At 38.2% G+C, this 20814-nt stretch overlaps 1 protein-coding gene across 1 annotated transcript in view; it reads left to right on the forward strand.

Moving 5' to 3' along the window:
* Positions 1-20814, forward strand: part of KCNQ4 (potassium voltage-gated channel subfamily Q member 4) — a 518522-nt gene that overhangs the window by 443828 nt on the left and 53880 nt on the right. The window contains exons 9-11 of the mRNA XM_053707227.1: positions 4406-4546; positions 7859-8076; positions 11477-11576. Of these exons, the coding sequence (XP_053563202.1) occupies positions 4406-4546; positions 7859-8076; positions 11477-11576 (459 nt within the window). The remainder of the gene's footprint in view (positions 1-4405; positions 4547-7858; positions 8077-11476; positions 11577-20814) is intronic.

Consider the following 20814-nt stretch of genomic DNA (forward strand, 5'->3'; position numbering starts at 1 on the left):
CAGACTATATAACCTTGGTTGCCTACATCAACCATCGGGGGGGGGGGGGCCGAGAAGTCCCTTGGCGATGAGAGAAGTATCTCTGATACTAGAGTGGGTGGAGACTCACAGATGTACGCTGTCAGCAATCCACATTCCGGGTGTGGACAACTGGGAAGCGGACTTCCTCAGCAGGCAATCCTTTCACCCAGGGGAATGGTCTCTCCACCCGGAGGTATTTGCAGAGATATGCAGCGAGTGGGCGATGACAGAGATAGATCTCATGGCATCCCGCCTCAATACCAAGCTACCCAGGTATGGGTCGAGGTCGAGGGATCCTCATGCGGAACTGATAGATGCCCTATAAGTACCATGGAGGTTCAGACTCATATATCTTTTTCCTCTATTACCGCTTCTCCCTCGTGTGGTGGATCACATCAAGCAGGAGCGAGCATCAGTGATTCTGATTGCTCCATCGTGGTCGCAAAGGACGTGGTTTGCGTATCTGGTGGGGATGTCCTCATCTCCTCAGTGGAGGTTACCTTGTCGCAGAGATCTGCTGATACAGGGTTCCTTCGTTCATCAAATCTAGATTCTCTGAGGCTGACTGCGTGGAGATGGAATGCTTAGTCTTAGCCAAAAGAGGGTTTTCAGAGAGTGTCATTGACACTCTGGTTCAAGCTCATAAGACAGTTACTCGTCGTATCTACCATAAAGTGTGGAGGACTTACGTGTACTGGTGTGAAGAGTGGGGCTTTCCTGGCATAAGGTTAAAGGGACAGTCTAGGCCAAAATAAACTTTCATGATTCAGATAGAGCATGTAAATTTAAACAGTTTTCCAATTTACTTTTATCACCAATTTTGCTTTGTTCTCTTGGTATTCTTAGTTGAAAGCTTAACCTAGGAGGTTCATATGCAAATTTCTTAGACCTTGAAGGCCACCTCTTTTCAGAATGCGTTTTAGCAGTTTTTCACCACTAGAGGGTGTTAGTTCACGTATTTCATATAGATAACACTGTGCTTGTGCACGTGAAGTTATCTGGGAGCAGGCACTGATTGGCTAGACTGCAAGTCTGTCAAAAGAACTGAAATAAAGGGGCAGTTTGCAGAGGCTTAGATACAAGATAATCACAGAGGTTAAAAGTATATTAATATAACTATTGGTTATGCAAAACTGGGGAATGGGTAATAAAGGGATTATCTATCTTTTAAAACAATAACAATTCTGGTGTAGACTGTCCCTTTAAGGTTGCCAGAATTTTATCTTTTCTCCAGGATGGACTGGAAAAGGGTCTATCTGCTAGTTCCCTGAATGGACAGATATCTGCCCTGTCTGCGTTACTGTACAAGAGATTGGCTGAGTTTCCGGATGTGCAGTTCTTTGTTAAGGCTCTGACTAGGATCAGACCTGTGTTTAGATCTGGGGCTCCGCCTTGGAGCCTCAATCTTGTTCTTAGTGTTTTGCAGCAGGCTCCGTTTAAACCTATGCATTCTGTTGACATTATATTGTTATCTTGGAAGGTTCTTTTTTTGTTGGCTATTGCCTCTGCACGCAGAGTTTCTGAGATTTCTGCTTTGTGATGTGACCCCCCCCCCCTTATCTTGTTTTCCATGCTGATAAGACGGTTTTACATACGAAATTAGCATTCCTCCCTAAGGTGGTGTCAAATGGTAACATTAATCAAGAAATTGTTGTTCCTTCTTTGTGTCCTAATCCTTCTTCAGCTAAGGAATGCTTGCTTCACAATATAGATGCGGTTCGTGCCTTGAAGTTCTATCTTCAGACTATTAAGGAATTCAGACAATCTTATTTGTCATCTATACGAGGAAGCGTAAGGGGCAGAAGGCTACTATGACTTCCAAATCTTTCTGGTTGAGGAGTGTCATCCGCTTAGCTTATGAGACAGCGGGGCTACAGCCTCCTGAGAGGATAACTGCTCATTCCACTAGAGCAGTGGCTTCCTCCTGGGCTTTTAAGAACGAAGCCTCTATGGATCAGATTTGTAAGACGGCTACCTGGTCCTCCTTATACACTTTTTCTAAATTTTACAAGTTTGATGTGTTTGCTTCGGCTGAAGCAGCTTTCAAGAGAAAGGTTTTGCAGGCTGTGGTGCCCTCAGAATAGGGTCCGCCTACTTTTTGTTCCCTCCCGTTATTCCCTCAGTGTCCTCTGGAGCTTGTGTATAGTTTTATCAACAGTAAGGAATGAAGTTGTGGACTCTCCCTGTCTTATGGAAGGAAAACATAATTTATGCTTATCAGATAAATTCCTTTCCTTTCTGGCAGGGAGAGTCCACGACCCCGTCCGTAATTTATTTTTGATGAGCGGCTCCTTTTTTATATTATTTCTTCTTGCACCTTTATACCCTGATGTTTCTCCTACTTTTCCTTGTTCCCTCAGCAGAATGACTGGGGGATAGGGGAAGTGGTAGGGATGCTTAAGCCTTTGGCCCCTATTTAAGAAAGTCTGGCGGACCTAATCCGACAGTGCGGATCAGGTCCGCCAAACCTCGCGGAATACGGCGAGCAATACGCTCGCCGTATTCAGCATTGCACAAAAGCTGCTGGTGCAACGCCGCCCCCTGCAGACTCGCAGTCAATCGGCCGCCAGCAGGGGGTGTCAATCAACCCGATCGTACTCGATCGGGTTGATTTCCGGCGATGTCTGTCCGCCTGCTCAGAACAGGCGGACAGGTTATGGAGCAGCGGTCTCTCTGACCGCTGCTTCATAAGTGCTGTTTCTGGCGAGCCTGCAGGCTCACCAGAAACACGGGGCATCAAGCTCCATTCGGAGCTTGATAGGTAGGCCCCTTTGGCTGGGGTGTCTTTGCCTCCTCCTGGTGGCCAGGTGTTGTATTTCCAAACAGTAAGGAATGAAGTCGTGGACTCTCCCTGCCAGGAAGGAAAGGAATTTATCTGGTAAGCATAAATTATGTTTTTTTTGTTGTTGTTTTTTTTTCGTAGTGTTAGGTCTATTTAAATTTCTAATTTAGGTTTTTTATTTTTTCATAGTGTTAGGTTATTTTTAATCATGTAATTTAGGATTTTTAATTTGTTGTTTATTTTATTTTATTATAATAGTTATGTTAGGTTAATTTATAGTTTAATCTTAGTTGTTTTTTTTTTTTTTTTCATTTCACAGGTAAGTTTTTATTTATTTTAAGATAGTTATATTGTACTTTTAATTTAAAGTTAGGGTGGTGTTAGGTTTAGGGATTATTAGTTTAATTTAGTATTTTGCGATGTGAGGGGCTGGCGGTTTAGGGGTTAATAGGTTTAGTTTATTAGTTGCAATGTGGGCTGGCGGTTTAGGGTTAATAGGTTTAGTTTATTAGTTGCGATGTGGGGGGTTGGCGGTTTAGGGGTTAGTATTTTTTTATAGTGTTGGCAATGTGGGGGGCGGCGGATTAGGGGTTAATAGGTTTATTTAATAGTCGCAGTGTGGGCGGGCGGCGGATTAGGGGTTAATAGATTTATTATAGTATTTGCGATGCGGGAGAGTGGCGGTTTAGGGGTTAATAGGTAGTTTATGGGTGTTAGTGTACTTTGTAACATTTTAGTTTGAATTTTGTGAGTGCGGAATGGATCGTTGCGTTACATGCTAAAATGCTAGCGGTATAGCTATACCGCCGTGACTTGTAATACGGGAGACCTGCCATTCCACACGCAATGGCCAATTTTTCAGCGGTATAGCCATACCGCACCATACCGCAATACTTGTAATCGAGCTGATTGTTATTTATCTTTGCATGAGGAAAAGTAATCTCTTTCAATCAATTAATTTTAAAATATCATTAAAGTTCAACATTCGATTGATACACAGATTATGTGGTACAGATGCCGTTGCTTTTTGTCAGTGGGTACCATGAAGTAATTAACTTTCTAGGTACAGAAATATATTTTATTATTATTATCAACATCTGGTTTACATTATTTTGTGATTATAGACTAATTTGTATGGCTGACCAAGAGAAGGGGAGTGAAACAATGAAGACGCTAAAATTAAAAAAAGGAAGGATAGAGGGTATATAAAATGAGAGGAGAGAAATGTTGTAAAATGAGATTATAAGTGTGAGAGAAAAAACAAGAAGAGAGGGACAAAACTGTATAAATGCTAAGGGAAAGTTAAGAAAAGTTAATGCAAACGGCAATAAAGATTGTCAGTGGCAACCTTTTCATACATGGACAATTTGTGCCCCCTGCCCTTGACACCCTAGGCGTTTGCCATGTGTGGAAAACTGGACCAGGATAGAATTGAATCCAATTTTTTTACATGATTACTGTGAATACAGATTGTCTCCTTCTCAAGACTGAACCCTGGTCTGGATGGAGAAAAACATATTTATCTCATCCTGCTTTTTATGATCCCCTCCAAACAACACCTCAAGTGTTTTAACTTCTCACTGTGTATCTGACCCCATTCAGAGATTTGCTCCTTTTGTTTGACACCTGGCATCGAACACGCAGTCGGAATGGAGGGGTTAGACTGTTTCAGGGATCTCCTCGCTATCACCCATCCCCCTCTGCTCAGAAATGTGCGCCACCCCCTTACTGTGCGGGGGAAAGGTAGGGGTCCCCTCCCCATAACTGTAAGACTAAATGTTCACAAATTGAGAGATGGGCCTGCAACATATAACAGGTACCGAGGCTACAGTATACGTTCACATTCAAAAAATATTACGTGGTAGTAACAGAACTTTTCAGAGATCAAGTCTGTATGTACCCATATTGAAGGGTGTAAAATCTGATACATTTCCTTGCGGTTGTAATGTTCCTAACATATCAGGCATAGCTTCGGGGTTTTTTAGTATGTGTTTATATTTGCATATTTACAGATTTAAAACACATTATTTTGTAGTTTTATGCAGAAATACAGTATGTTGCAGACCCCTCTTCCCGTGAAGTGTACATTACATGTGACTGTCTCATCTTGTGTACGTATCTAATTGTTTCCTATTTTCTCACTTTGCGAACCCTCCTTTTTCACCTTAGATCTCCCTTCACTTTTTCTATTCCTTTTTCAAGTTATTAACATTACTTATTTTTAACTTTCCTATCCATAGTAGTTTATAGGACACAATTTTGAAATGTTCCAGGGGAAAAAAGTGTGCTTTTTGCACCAGTTATATTTTTTGCCTGGTCTTTTCTGCATATCTCATTTGTTGATCTGTTGAACAACAGAACTTTGCTGCTGTTTGGATTCTGGTCCAGTGTGTCGATATGGGTGGCAAAGGGAGATGGGCCCAAGGCATTCTGGTATAAAAATGCTTTCTGCGTCACATGTGATCTCCTACAAGAGGAATCAAATCTGTATTTTAAATTTGCTTTATTATTTTGTTTAGTGATATTTTTTAGGAATTAATATTTTGGTGCTGCCTTAGAACATAGAATTGATTACCACCATTTTTATTTGTGCAGACTAGTCAAGTTGAATCGTCATATAGGAACACGGCCGCCACATGAGTAGTTGTGTACAATTCAGAAATATGTAATTGTGGGATGTAGGTATACTGTATGAACAATTTGTATAAGTCCAATAGATTTTTTTTTTTTTTTAAATAATGTATTGAAAGTATCTTTAGGCTGTAATCAGCCTGAACTTACAAGATCATCTTTTGTACTACATCCATCTCTAACACCGTGACCTTTTTACAGTAATAAGCGGAGTTTCTTTCGGCTGTACGCTGGCTGGAAGCCCAGGTATCCAACTGCTGGAATGGGACAGTCTGCATGTGTGTGCTCGCCGTTTAAATACGGATAGATTCAAAACCAGACAGCTATACTGTCTATTAGAGACTCCATTCTCCGAGAGGTGAACAAAAAGGTTTCTTCGTTCATAAACATCCCTGAGAAATGGAGTCTCACTGAAGGGTATCTATGTATTGTGGTTTTAAAACGTCATACTTCATTGTATAGACACATTTCTAATAAGGACACTAGCAGATGGCTTTTAAGACATTGTGCAAATAAATCATGGCATTTCCTCCCTACAAATGTGTTCCTGTGCCTTTTAAATGAAAGGTTTTTGTTTGTTTTTAAACATACTCCTGGCAAGGGCAGACCAAATAATTTGCTAATTGTTTTCAGTTAAAATGTAATTATATCATCAACATGAGTAGAGCTCACAGGTTTATTGTATGTGAATCTGAGTGTCTAGCTCTGTATATGTTATCATCATCAGCAACAAAAGTAAGTTCTTGCATTTTATTCACAAATGAATTTCTCTGCCTGAAATTGCAGTTATTAAATTTTTAAAGTACTGAAATGGATGTGAAGGGACTAAAGCAGCCATCCTCAAACTTGGCCCTCCAGCGGTTTTGGAACTACATTTCCCATGATGCTCAACCAGCTGATATGCTGGCTGAGAATCATGGGAAATTTACTTCCAAAACCTCTGGAGGCCAAAGTTTGAGGATGTCTGGACTAAAGCCTTTGGTACATATGCCTGTATCACTTTACTTGCACATGTCTTAGAATGCCATGAGCCCTACTGTCTACCTAAACAGACATTTATAGACAATTGGAAGGAGCTCAACACCTACAGCTTTGCAAACCAGCTTTGATTAGTGAGATATTTTCTGTAATGTGAGGTGAATATATGTCTGGGCTTAGTGTGCTATAGCAATGATTACATATAAGCTGAAGTTCAGCCTTTGCCGTAATACATAGACAACCCCTGAGGAATCTTGATTGAATAAGTATGCATTTTAGTTAACTCATCCATACCCAGTTTGTGTTAATGTGTAATTAAACTGTAAGAACTTAAAATAGCTGGCAATACAAAAAAGAGTCTGCTAAAAGCCCTAACCTAACTTATATTGTTGGTATTTGGGGTTAAAAAGCAATGTCTGACTTTGTTAACTGTTGAAGGCTACAATGGTAGAGCAGATTCAATCTCTGCAGGCCTTTCTGGTAGCTGCGGGAATAAGAACATGCCAATAAAGGTGCATGCAGCTGAGGGTGTGTTATTTTTAATGACAGTGGAATGACTTTTGCAGGAATGCTTGCAGCATGTTGTAGAGTGGGGTTATAAAGCACAATGAAGATTTAGATTTCATGTGCATTATAACTGGGTGGGGAGTTACCTCTGCTTTATTTGCTCTGAAAGAGGTTGGGAATCCTATTCAAGCAATTGTTGAGAACTCAGGGTGGTTCCGTACTTGGAGAATGGGTAATATGGCTGTTACAAGGCATGAGTACAAGAATCCATTCATTATGGTGATAAGACAATTATATATTTTTTACCCTGAATAACATTTTATTAAACTATAAAAATGGTTTTGTTATGAATTATTTATTGCCAATAACCCCCACCACCACCAAGGGGAAAAAAGTATTTTGTTCACAGTAGTTTTGACATTATTCCCGAATCCACGGTTATAGTGTGCTACTAATTTCTGTGTTGCAGGTTTAGCAGTAGCATTGTTTAACACGTTAAGAATTGTCTCTTTCACCATACTGAAAATTTACATTTGTATTGAGGACTAAGTGGATTTTGCGCAAAGCTGCATGCGTCCCTCTAGGGTTGTGTGGGTGTCCCTTACTGTGGGTTGCACTCTCTTTCTCATATACTTCATAAATAACTATAGCTGTTCCAACATGATTAAGCCCATTGGAAGATGTGTTTAATGGGAACATCACACTATAGAGAAATTTACATTGTTTTCCCCAAAATGTACCCCCCTCCCTTTAGACAAAGCTCTTTTATATGTAGCTCCTTCTCCTCGTGTGCCTTTCTTTGCCTGAGCACTTTTCTCACTTCATTTACAATTTTCTTTCACTTCCTATCCAAACGGTTTCACTGCCATCTCCCTATACCACTCATAAATGCTTTACTCTCATATCTTGCTTGTTTTGCTGTTTTGTGCTCATTCTCAGTAACAAGGCAGGGCTGAAGGATCGTATAAGGGGAGCCAGTGTTCCAAGACAGAGCACACGGAGCAAGCAGTTCCTGGCACCCCCAGAAAGAGTCTCCCCAGGTACAGAGAATGCACCTGAAACTCACAGCCCAACCAAGGTGCAGAAAAGCTGGAGCTTCAATGACCGTACAAGGTTCCGGGCATCACTGAGGCTCAAAGCAAGACCACAAGCAGATGGTGAGTGCAGAGATTGATATAGAGATATTGGGAATTACAGTTTACATTATGGCAACTATTACTGGCATAAAGAATGTCTGCCACAGAAAACAGGGCAGACATAGATATAAAGACAACGTAGAAACGGACAAATGTTTGACTGTCAGAAAAAGACATAAAGAATATAAAGAGAGGAGAAGAGGCACTGCCCCAGATACAATACATTAAATATTGTTTTAACAATGAGCTACTAAGGAGAGATGTGTCAGGTCAGGTGGTTGCCTTGCCAGATTCACTAAAGGAAAATGCTATGCTTGTTTAGAGGAATCATCTACAATTATTGATAAAAAAAACAAATGTAGTATTATGTAGCAGGCAATGTACACTTTTTTTCATTTGGTAAGTAGCAGAATTTACAAGAATTTGATATTTAGGATCTATTTCTGTTTTGTATTGTGTTCATTATGTAAAATATTGGGGAGTGAGTTGAATATGACAGCCTTCGAGAATATTTTAAGTTTTCCTGCTGTACAGTGTGCCAAGTGTCTGGGAAATAATATACTGTACTTGTGAGTTTAACTTTAAATGATAACAAAACAATGGGCCAGATTACGAGTGGGAAATATTTACACTACATACACAGAATAACACTTTATTAAATATGAATATTGCTTAAATATGCTTTAACATGTTTTCATCTACTTAACTGCAAAGGGTTCCAATGCATTTATATATTTGTCTATATATGTATACATATGTATTTATATGTGTGTATATGTCTATAAATACATACAGTATATACACATATAAATACATATGTATACATATAGATAGATAGATATACATACATACAAAGGGTCCAATTTATTAAAGTGCGAACAGACATGATACGATGTAGCGTATCATGTCCGCCGCACATCGATAAATGCAGACAGCATACGCTGTCAGCATTTATCATTGCACAAGCAGTTCTTGTGAGCTGCTTGTGCTATGCCGCCTCCTGCAGATTCGCGGACAATTGGCTGCTAGCAGGGGGTGTCAATCAGCCCGATCGTATAGAATCGTGCAGATTGATGTCCACAGCCTCAGAGTAGGCAGACAAGTTATGGACTTTAGACCGCTGTTTCATAACTGCTGTTTCCTCAAGCTCCATTCGGGGCTTGATAATTGGCTCCCATATACATCTGTAGAGATGTATATGTATGTATCCCAATATTAAAGCCCTTTGCTTTCCTGAGACCTGATATCGTCGAGCCCTTATGACAAGTTGTGCAATATTTTTTGTGAATAATTGTTATTAGATGGTGTTATTATGAGTGTAAGTGTACTATGTAATGTCAAAAACAACCTAAGCGTGATGTGCACAATATTATAACACAATATATAAAAACAGGTGAACAAAAATTGTGTATGAAACAAAAGTTCAAAAAAGGATATAGTTGTCTCAGATGTTTTCTTCAAGTACAGAGTATTCCAATAATTATTCTTTCAAGAAAAAAGAAGAAAAGCAACAGACAATTGTGCAAAGGGTAAACACTTTTCAATATATTTGTGTGAAAAAAATACTTACACTAACTAGCTATGACTAAGCTCCTAGTTTGCAAGCATGTAGGTATTTAGCCCCTCTGTTCTCCCAGGATAACTCAGTTGTTCTTCCACATAAGGAGAAAAAAAGTAAAACAAATAATGGTGTAGTTTGTTCTCATAATACTTAAAGGGACAGTCTACACCAGAATTTGTATTGTTTAAAAATATAGATAATCCCTTTATTACCTATTCCCTAGTTTTGCATAACCAACACAGTTATATTAATATACTTTTACCTCTGTGATTACCTTGTATCTAAACCTCTGCAAACTGCCCCCCTTATTTCTGTTCTTTTGACAGACTTGCATTTTAGCCAATCAGTGCTAACTCCTAGGTAATTCCACGTGCGTGAGCACAATGTTATCTATATGACACACATTAACTAATGCCCTCTTGTGGTGACAAACTGTCAAAATGCATTCGGATAAGAGGCGGGCTTCCAGGTCTAATAAATTAGCATATGAAAGCAAAGCAAAATTGGTGATAAAAGTGAATTGGAAAGTTGCTTAAAGTTACATGTCCTATCTGAAATATGAATCATTATTTTGGACTAGACTGTCCCTTTAACAAAAGGTTTGAAAAAGTACTTTACAGAGCTATCACTAAGCTCTTAGTTGGATAGCAAGTAGGTATCAAGCCCCTCAGCTTCACCAGGTAAGGACAGGTATCAGCTCTTTAACAAATAAAACATTTATTTTAAAATGTAAAAACAATTAAAATAAAGGACATACAAACTGAGACCTTGGGGTAGATGTAACAAAGGTCGAGCGGACATGATTCGCTGTAGGCATTTAACATTGCACAAGCAATTCTGGTGAAACGTTTATGCAATGCCGCCCCTTGCTCACTCGTGGCCAATCAGCTGCTTCTTAACTTCCATTTCAGGCGGACCTGAAACAATGGGGCTCCGTAGCAGCATCCACTGCTTAATAAATGGACCCCTATGTCTCCAAAAGGTTCACTAGGTCTCTGAACTTGTAGTGATAACGTAAAGAAGGCTATTCAGGCAAACCTAATTAGGAGATTTACAGTTTTAAAGTCCCAGAAGTCTGTAATAGTCCATAAAAACAAAGAGCATCCGACAATCGTTTCGCTGTGTCAACAGCTTTATTGAAGGAAATATATTACAAATATATTGAAAAGTGTTAATCATCTGCACTATTGTCTCTTGTTTTTCTTATTTTTTCTTGAAAGAATAACACACTCATCTAGGAATATTTACTATTATTGGAATACTCCGTACTAACCCAACACGCATTAACTTCAATTGCACTCAAGTGATCGCGTTTACTTTCAACTTGTAATACGAGCAAAAAAACCTGATGCTCGCAAACACCCGCAATAAACCCCTTATCATTCGCCCATAACTGTTAGTTCTGCACTCAATATCTGGCCTTATGTGGGGACAGCCTTTGTGAGGTCAGTGCTATATTGCAGAAATAGTGTATTTCATTAGCTAATGAAAGTTTGACACAACGACAGGCAGGTGCACAATAAACTGCTAGACACAAACTTCAAAAACAGCAGAAAAAGGTAAAGACAGAGGGCCTGATATTCAAAATCTTGCAGCTCAGGTGAAATGATCTAAGAAGTCTCGTCGGTACAGCGAGGCCCTTACCAAAAATTTAGAAACACATATTTTATATTCAGTAATGTTTATGTTGCTATGTAGTGTTCTTTATGTGAGAGACTCCTACATTACAATACAAGGTATAAAAAAAAAAAAAAAGATTTTGTGATTTCTTTCCATGCTTTGCAAGGTTTTGAATATGAGGCCCAGAGACTGACAGATAAATAAACTACACTGTACTGATGTGTAGGTACTTTTTATTAGATGGAGCCGGAGACGATAGTAATGATGAGAAGAGACTCCAGAGTGACCTGACCATGGAGGACGTCATGCCAACTGTGAAGACACTGATCCGAGCTTTCAGGTGACTGTGATGTATAAAATCTCACCCACAAACACTTGGAGATATTTACTAGCTTTAGTAAGGCCAAATACAAGTTAAACAACAAGTTTTGAAAAACAGTTTGGTCTCACATGGAGCTCACATAACTTATGTTTAGCACAGTGTTTCTTAACTCAAGTACCCCTAACAGGCCATATAGTCATGGTTTCTGAACTAGAGCAACTATGCTTACTAACCTGCTCTGACCCATCAGCTGATTATTTCACCTGTGCTCTAGTTAAGACATAATGAAAACCTGCCCTGTTGGGGGTACTTGAGGACTGGAGTTGAGAAACCGTGGTTAGTGAATCTCTGCCATTGTAAAACATATTTAATCACCGTAATCTAAAATTAATGGAACGCTATTTAAATACTGACATATGTTAAAGTGGTGGGAAATCATAAATTTAATTACTCTATATTACATTATATTTATAATTATATCATTTTTTCCTAAACAGTTATATATAATAATTATATGCAAGGAACAGTACTGATAAGTATCTGTGGTGACCATACAAAGTACATCTTGTGGACCTTAGAATTTAGTTCATATATTTAGTTCACATTTTCTTCCTTAAAGGAAACTGTAAGCATTTGCATAGGGCAGGCAATTTTAAACAACTTTTCAATTTACTTCTATTATTTCATTTGCTTTATTCCGTTGGTATCCTTTGTTGAAAAGTATAACTAGGTAGGCTTAGGAGCAGCAATGCACCACTGGGAACTATATGCTGATTGATGGCTGCAGCTAGCTCCCAGTAGTACAATGTTGCTCTTTCAGCTAAGCATACCAAGAGAATGGAACAAATTTGATAATAAAAGTAAAATAGTTGTTTCAAATTTACATGAAATAATTCTTTGGGGTTTCATGTCCATTTAAAGGGACATGAAACCCATATTTTTTGTAATTCAGATAGAGCATACAATAAGTTTTCAGTTTACTTCTATTATCAAATATCTTCATTTTCTTTGGCACCCTTTGATGAAAAGCAGAAAGGTAAGTTCAGGAGTGTGCACACCTGCAGTACTAAAAAGCAGCAGTTTTTCAACAATGTTATACATTAGCAAGAACACTAGATGGCAGCACTATTTCCTGTCATGTTGTCCTCCAAACATGTGCATGCTACAGATCTAGATATCTCTTCAACAAAGAATAACAAGATAACAAAGCAAATTTGATAATAGAAGTAAATTGGAATCTTTTTTATAACTGAATTCTTTGGGGCCCATTTATCAAATGTCTGTCCGACATGATCCGATCAGCAGGTCATGTCCGACAGACATCGCTGAATGCGGATAGCATATGCATATGCTCTCCGCATTCAGCATTGCCGCCCCCTGCAGATTCGCAGCCAATCGACCGCTAGCAGGGGGTGTCAATCAACCCAATCGTATCTGATCTGGTTGATTGCTGTCCGCGGCCTCAGAGCAGGCGGACAGGTTATAGAGCAGCTGTCTTTAGACTGCTGCATCATAACTTGTGTTTTCTGGCGTGAATTTTTTTTTTTAGTTTTATGTCCCTTTAAGTTAATTTAGCCCACAGTGCTTCTAAGAGGATTAAGAAAAAAAGGGTATTGATGTAAATTGCTGACTCTTAAATAACATTATTTCCATTATCTTATGTTCAGCTTTAGCTACTTTAAGGAGCTTGGTAATGCAATAATAAATTGTTATAATTATAATTCATTATTTGTAGCCACATGATTATAACCATCCTAACTGACTCACTGTCAGTATTATTGCATCACTATATCCTTTTATAAGCCAAAGAAAATACACAGCAGCAATCTGGTAAGCAACAGAGCAACACATGCCTCAGCTTTGTTAGTCTGGATGGTAGCTGTTTCAGGGAAAATTTTCAGTATATACTGTGTGTGTATGTATATATATATATATATATATATATATACTGTATATATATATATATATATATATGTATATATATATATATATATATATATATATATATACAGTATATATATATACAGTATCCCACAAAAGTGAGTACAACCCTCACATTTTTTTTTGTAAATATTTTATTATATCTTTTCATATGACAACACTGAAGAAATTACACTTTGCTACAATGTAAAGTAGTGAGTGTACAGCCTGTATAACAGTGTAAATTTGCTGTCCCCTCAAAATAACTCAACACACAGCCATTAATGTCTAAACCGTTGGCAACAAAAGTGAGTACACCCCTAAGTGGAAATGTCCAAATTGGACCCAAAGTGTCAATATTTTGTGTGGCCACCATTATTATCCAACACTGCCTTAACTCTCTTGGGCATGGAGTTCACCAGAGCTTCACAGGTTGCCACTGGACTCCTCTTCCACTTCTGCATGACAACAGGACCGGTGCTAGGATTTTTGGTCACACAGGCGAGGATAAATTTTGCGCCCCCCCAATTACATTATATATATATATATATATATATATATATATATATATATATTTACACCCACTATATATATAAATATTTACACCCACTATATATATAAATATATATATATATATATATATATATTTATAATATATATTTACACCCACTATATATATAATATATATTTATACCCACTATATATATATATATATATATATATATATATATATATATATATATATATATATATATATATAAAATATATAATATATATATATAATGTATATATATATATATATATATAATATATATTTACACCCACTATATATATATATATATATAATATATATATATACTTTATATAAGTATCTACTGTGCCAAAGTTTGCCCTTATTGTGAAGTATCTGCTGTTCACATGTGTACACTGATAGGCAGAAGTGCCCTCACAGAGTGGTCCCCAGAAGTAAGTATTCCTGTAAATGTCTTACCAGGACCAGGGCTCCCTCAGCCATGACAGGAGTAGTGTGTGCCGTGCCCGGCCAACAGTAGAGCTGTCACCAGGTTGGGGTCAGGTCATTTCAGGCTGGTTTACTGAAAACGGTTGTAGACTGGTGGTGGATTACAGGTCTGCTGCGCGCTCACACTGCCTACTGCTGTACCGCACACATGCACACTGGGGGGGTAACATTATTCAGCTGAGCTGTCCTGTGTATTCACTGTCAGACAGTGAAAGCCGGATGTGCCGCCGGGGAGAGCGGAATACTAGTCACTATTGGGTAACAGAGTGAACGCAGCACGCGCATTGGAGGAGCCTGGAGGAAGAGTTATACCGGCACTGAGGCACCTTAATTGATTTGGAAGTTAGGAGCGGTACTGACCTGGGCCCTCGCAAGTGGTGGATCTCCAGGGCCCGATGGCCACAACAAATGGTTTATGTGACCTTTGTATATAAAAAACAAATGTGAGAAAAAAAATCACTGCTCTCAAATTTGCGCCCCACTGCTGGGGCGCCCTAAGGCGGTTGCATAGATTGCCTTGTGCAAGTGCCGGGCCTGCATGACAACATCATGTAGCTGGTTGATCTTAGAGACCTTGTGCTCCCCCACCTTCCGTTTGAGGATGCCCCACAGATGCTCAATAGGGTTTAGGTCTGGAGACATGATTGGCCAGTAAATCACCTTTACCCTCAGCTCCTTAAGCAAGGCAGTGGTGGCCTTGGACGTGTGTTTGGGGTCGTTATCATGTTACAATACTGCCCTGCCGCCCAGTCTCCGAAGGGAGGGGATCATGCTCTGCTTCAGTGTCACAGTACATGTTGGCATTCATGGTTCCCTCAATGAACTGCGGCTCCCCAGTGCCGAGAACACTCATGTAGACCCAGAACATGACACTCCCACACACCACCATGCTTGACTGTAGGAAAGACACACTTGTCTTTGTACTCCTCACCTGGTTGCTGCCACACAGGCTTGACACCATCTAAACCAAATAAGTTTATATTGGTTTAATCGGACCACAGGTTCCTGTAATCCATGTACTTAGTCTGCTCGTCTTAAGCAGACTTTTGCGGGCTTCCTTGTGCATCATCTTAAGAAGAGGCTTCCTTCTGGGACGACAGCCATGCAGACCAATTTGATGCAGTGTGCGGCGTATAGTCTGAGCACTGACAGGCTGACCCCCCACCCCTTCCACCTCTGCAGCAATGCCTGCAGCGATCATACATATATTTCCCAAAGAAAACGTCTGGATATGACGCTGGGCAAGTGCACTCAACTTCTTTGGTCGACCATGGCAAAGCCTGTTCTGAGTGGAACCTGTCCTGTGAAACCGCTGTATGGTCTTGCCCACCGTGCTGCAGCTCAGTTTTAGGGTCTTGGCAATCTTCTTATAGCCTAGGCCATCTTTATGTAGAGCAACAATTCTTTTTTCAGATCCTCAGAGAGTTTTTTGCCTTGAGGTGCCATGTTGAACTTTCAGTGACCAGTATGAGAGAGTGTGAGAGCGATAACCGGGGAGGGAAAATGGTTAATTGGGCCCAATTTGGACATTTCCACTTACGGTTGTACTCACTTTTGTTGCCAACGATTTAGACAGTGTGTTGAGTTATTTTGAGGGGACAGCAAATTTACACTGTTATACAAGCTGTAAACTCACTACTGTAGCAAAGTGTCTCATTTCTTCATTGTTGTCACGTGAAAAGATATAATAAAATATTTAGAAAAATGTGAGGGGTGTACTCACTTTTGTGGGATACTGTATATATATATATATATATATATATATATATATATATATGATCCCCTCAAGTATCTTCCCCACTATTGATGTCAGACTAACGGGCCATTAGCTTTATGCCAGTCCTGCAGTACTATGCCATAGGATAATGTGTCTTGAAAAATTAAGAGTAGGGGTTTGGCTATAACAGTGCTAAGTTCCCGTAAAACCCTTAGGCGTAGTCAATCTGGGCCTTGAGTTTTATTTACCTTAGTATTATCCAGTTTTTTTTCTGATATCCTCTTGAGATAACACAGTTAATGCTATGGGCTTGTTTGTTTCAAAGTATCTCCCATTACTTCCTGAAGAAAATAACTGGTTTAGCACTTCAGCCTTCTCCCTGTCACTGTTAATCATGCTACCCTTCACACATTTTAATGTACCTATATTTTCTTCTTATATTTTTTGCCACTTATGTACTTAAAAAAAACTTTTAGGGTTTAACTTAGAATACTTTCCAATTAATCTTTCATTTTCAATTTTGGCTAATTTTGTTACATGCTTTGTTACATTCCTTATATATTTGGAATGTTGAGTCTGTACTATTTTCTTTGAATAATTGAAATGCCCTACGTTTTTTCCTAATTTCTCTTAACACATTTTTATTTAGTTACATTGGCTTTGATTTATTTATTTTAGTAGTATGTGTGGATATGTATATTTATTTAACAAAGTTTTAAATGTTATCCATTTATCCTCTGTATTTTTATTAGACAATACTTTGTCTCAATTTATGTTATTTAACAATTTCCGTAAATCATTGAATTTAGCTTTCTTAAAATTAAAAGTCTTAGTTTAACCCTTATAACACTGTTTATGGAGAGTGATTTGAAACATGACCATGTTTTGAGGGCACTAAATGCAAACTCATTTTATTCCTAGTTGGCTCCTCTATTAATTGTGACATGAAGTTATCCCTGAGAACATTTAAAAATCTATGTCCCCTAGCTGTATTACTAGTTTTATTGGCCCAGTTTATGTTGGGGTAGTGAAAATCTCCCATAATTAAAGCACTAGTATTATTAGCAGCCTTTCCTATTTGCATTAGTATTTGAGTTACCTCATGTCACTAATGTTGGGGGGCTTTTATCGTATTCCAAGTTATATTTTTTTTAGGATTTTTACCCTTACTCTTTATTTCAACCCACAGGGTCTCTACATTATCACCTGTATCATTATAAATATCTTCCCTTATTGTAGGTTTAATGTCAGGTTTAATGTACATGCATCCACCCCTTTTATTACTCCTGTCCCACTTAGATATATCCTAAAGCAGTGATTTGCAACCTTTTTTTTGCTGTGGCACACTTTTTTACATTAAAAAATCCTGCGGCACACCACCATCCCAAAATTTTACAAAATCACACATTGTAGCCTAATAAAGGATATATATATATACAGTATGTATATATATATATATATACATATATATATATACACACTCTACTGTGCTGTCATGCCATGCCTCCTACAAACTATGACATATTGACATTCATTCACAAACAATCATAATGATTGTCTGTGAATGAATGTCAATGTCATGGTTGTAAATGATGCCTGATGAGCCTGTCACATACCTCCCAATATTTCAAAAATTGAAAGAGGGACACCCCACACTGTTGTCAGTCTGCACACCTGAGGATCTCTCACGGCACACTGGTTGAAAAACACTGTCCTAAAGTATAATCATCTAAGTTAATTGCCCAGTCATGTGACTTATACCACCAGGTTTCAGTAATACTGATAATATCATAGTCCTCTTCTGCAACTAAGAGCTCCAGTTCCACAATTTTTCCCGTCATGCTTCTTGAATTTGCTGTCATACATTTAATTTCCATGTGCTTTCTGCTGCTACTTGGTGCGCTTTGCTCCAAACTTTCTAATGTGACATTTCCTAAATGTACTCTACTGTCATCCCTTCCTTGTTTTTTTTAAGTGCTCTATTGAAGTCTATGGGGAGAAGTTAGCGCGGTCAAAAAATCCGAAGTCCTGAAGTTAGTTTCTCTCGCACACTAACTTTTTACTTTCAACGTAATACACTTGCTATCCCACCCACGTTAAAACTAGCGCATTTACCATGCAAGCAGGGTAAAATTAGCAGGCCACTAAGGTCTAGCTTAGCAAAATAAAATTTTAAAATTCCAGAAAAATGCTACCAGATCATTGCTGCAATTCACGTACTGAAAATTGAGATCTGGACCAGAGCGCTTATTTAGTAAATGATGTCATACATCATTTAAAAAAATAAATCATAATTATGTTTTGTTGATTTGTGTCAAGTGTTTTTTTGCTAAGTCTTATGTGTTAAGCATTATCTTTATGTTTATGGGAAAGTTCTAGAAATAAGTCTCCTATGTTATCTTTATATTTGGGATAGAATTGTGTTTTTGAAAATGATTTAATGCTTAAAGGAGGGCTATAATAGTTCAAAATTTTACGACAATCGATCCTGCTCTACTGTGTGATTAACCCCCACATAGGGGGTTAAACACACAGTAGAAGTGGCGCTCGGGACTCGCTCATCCAGTCAGCTCATCCAGTCAGCAGCACTAGTCACACAAGTAGATGTACAACTTGCGCTGATGATTAGATGAGCAGTGGGTTCCTTTTCGGTACTAGATGTGCAACTAGCATTGCTGATTGGATGAGCAGTGGGTTCCTTTCGGGACCAGATGTGCAACTAGCATTGTTGATTGGATGAGCAGTATTGCACAGTGGGTCTTGAGCCATCCTTCTACTGTGTGTTTAACCCCTGCAGGGTCGATATTTGTAAAAGTTACACGGATTAGAGCATGCCATTTTTCAACTATTATGGCCCTTTATTTGACTTATTTATTGTTGCAGTAATCCACAACTATTTGTTGGTTGGCGGTCATAGAACATCTGACTTGCCATTTCCCTTAGTTCTGCTCTTAGAAAAATGTAATCTGCTCTTTGAAGTAAACAGATCTAAAGGTAGAAAGACTAATGATGCTGACTTTCCTCAAAATCATGAATTTGAATTTACTCAAGCATGCATCAAAAAATCTCTAAAAAAAAAATGACATCACTTTTATCTAAACGGATTCCATCATAAATAATCTGACCGTGATATTATTTCCTGGTTTCAAGAAGAGACAAAGATGAGATTTCTAATTAAAAGGTCCAAAAAGGCTAATGTTCAAATAGTCTTGTCCTGTGAGAAAACTTTTTTTTTTCTTTTCTACCTTTTACTTGTTTCAGTAATTTGAGCACTCTGATCTTTCATAAAGTTTGGAACTAATGAACATGGGAGTGAAAGAAGAATAGTAGCTGCTTCTTGTGCTTTTCTAACCAGGAAGGAACCTCTTCTAAATGACATATAAAATATGGAAAAAAACATCCTGATTTTGTCAAAAGAGCACTTTTCTACAAAGAAAACTATAATTGAATTTAAATTTTATAAGAATAGCCCCGACTTAGACTAAAAATGCACTTTGAACTGCAACAAATATTATACCTTTTGAGGAAAGCTGTAACAGACAAATTCATATGCCTGAGAAGCAAAATATGCATTTTTATAAAATACCGTTCTCAATAATTTTGTATTTCAAAACACAGGCAAAACTTAAGATTCCAAATACTTCTCCAAATGTAGGAAACACTGAAACATGCTTACATATGATACTGTAAGTAGCATAATATTTTCTTGTCTTGTTACCCACTCTTCTTTATAAAAGATGATTAGAAGTTTCAGGGCAATCAATGGGAAAGTCCCAACTTCAATCTGAAGCTTTAAAAATATAACTTATTACTATTAAAGGTTTCCCGAGGGAATTAGCTCCTAATCCGACCTGAATGAGCCCCTGTTAACAAAGAAACAGGATACAAACCTGGAAGTAGAAGAGTCCTAAAATCTTATGTGTCTGCAAATAAAGTTCACAACAGAATTCTGGGAAAGGATATTGACGTTCTTGGGTTTAACTTGTTCTACATCTACACCAGCTAATTCTCCTGCAAAAAATTATAATGAGAATGTGCATACAATTCTTCCTAGATATAGATTGAAAGGTATCTTCGGAAATTCAGCTAGCCAATCAGGTGAAAAATGCTTACAGGAGATTGCAGCTAACCCCATCTGCGATTAATTGGAATAAATATAATGTAGCCAGGAAGGAGAGAGATGTATTTTTGAAACAAAAATCTTAGACAGAAGAATTGAAAATTAGTAATTATCATAAAGGATGTTATGGTACCTCTGCTAAATACCTGGCCAAACTCATAAAGAATAGAAAAAGTAGAAATGATATCTCGGCTATTAAATCAGGCAACAATAGATTTACTGCCTCTAAAGATATTGGGAATGCTTTTTTCTCTTTCTATCAACAATTATATTTAGGGACCGAATCCAATCTTCATAATAAAGAATTGTTTTGGTCCGAAGTTAAGACCCCGAAAATTACTAATGAAGAACTATGTACTTTAAATCTTACTATTTCGGTTAGGGAAATTGAGCTTGCTAAAAAAAAGACTAACCTTAATAAAGCATCCGGCCCAGATTTTCTTCCGACCGAATACTATAGAATTTTGTCAGATGAGAT

The sequence above is a fragment of the Bombina bombina genome, chromosome 3 (assembly GCF_027579735.1).
Source record: "Bombina bombina isolate aBomBom1 chromosome 3, aBomBom1.pri, whole genome shotgun sequence".
NCBI classification, from domain to species: domain Eukaryota; kingdom Metazoa; phylum Chordata; class Amphibia; order Anura; family Bombinatoridae; genus Bombina; species Bombina bombina.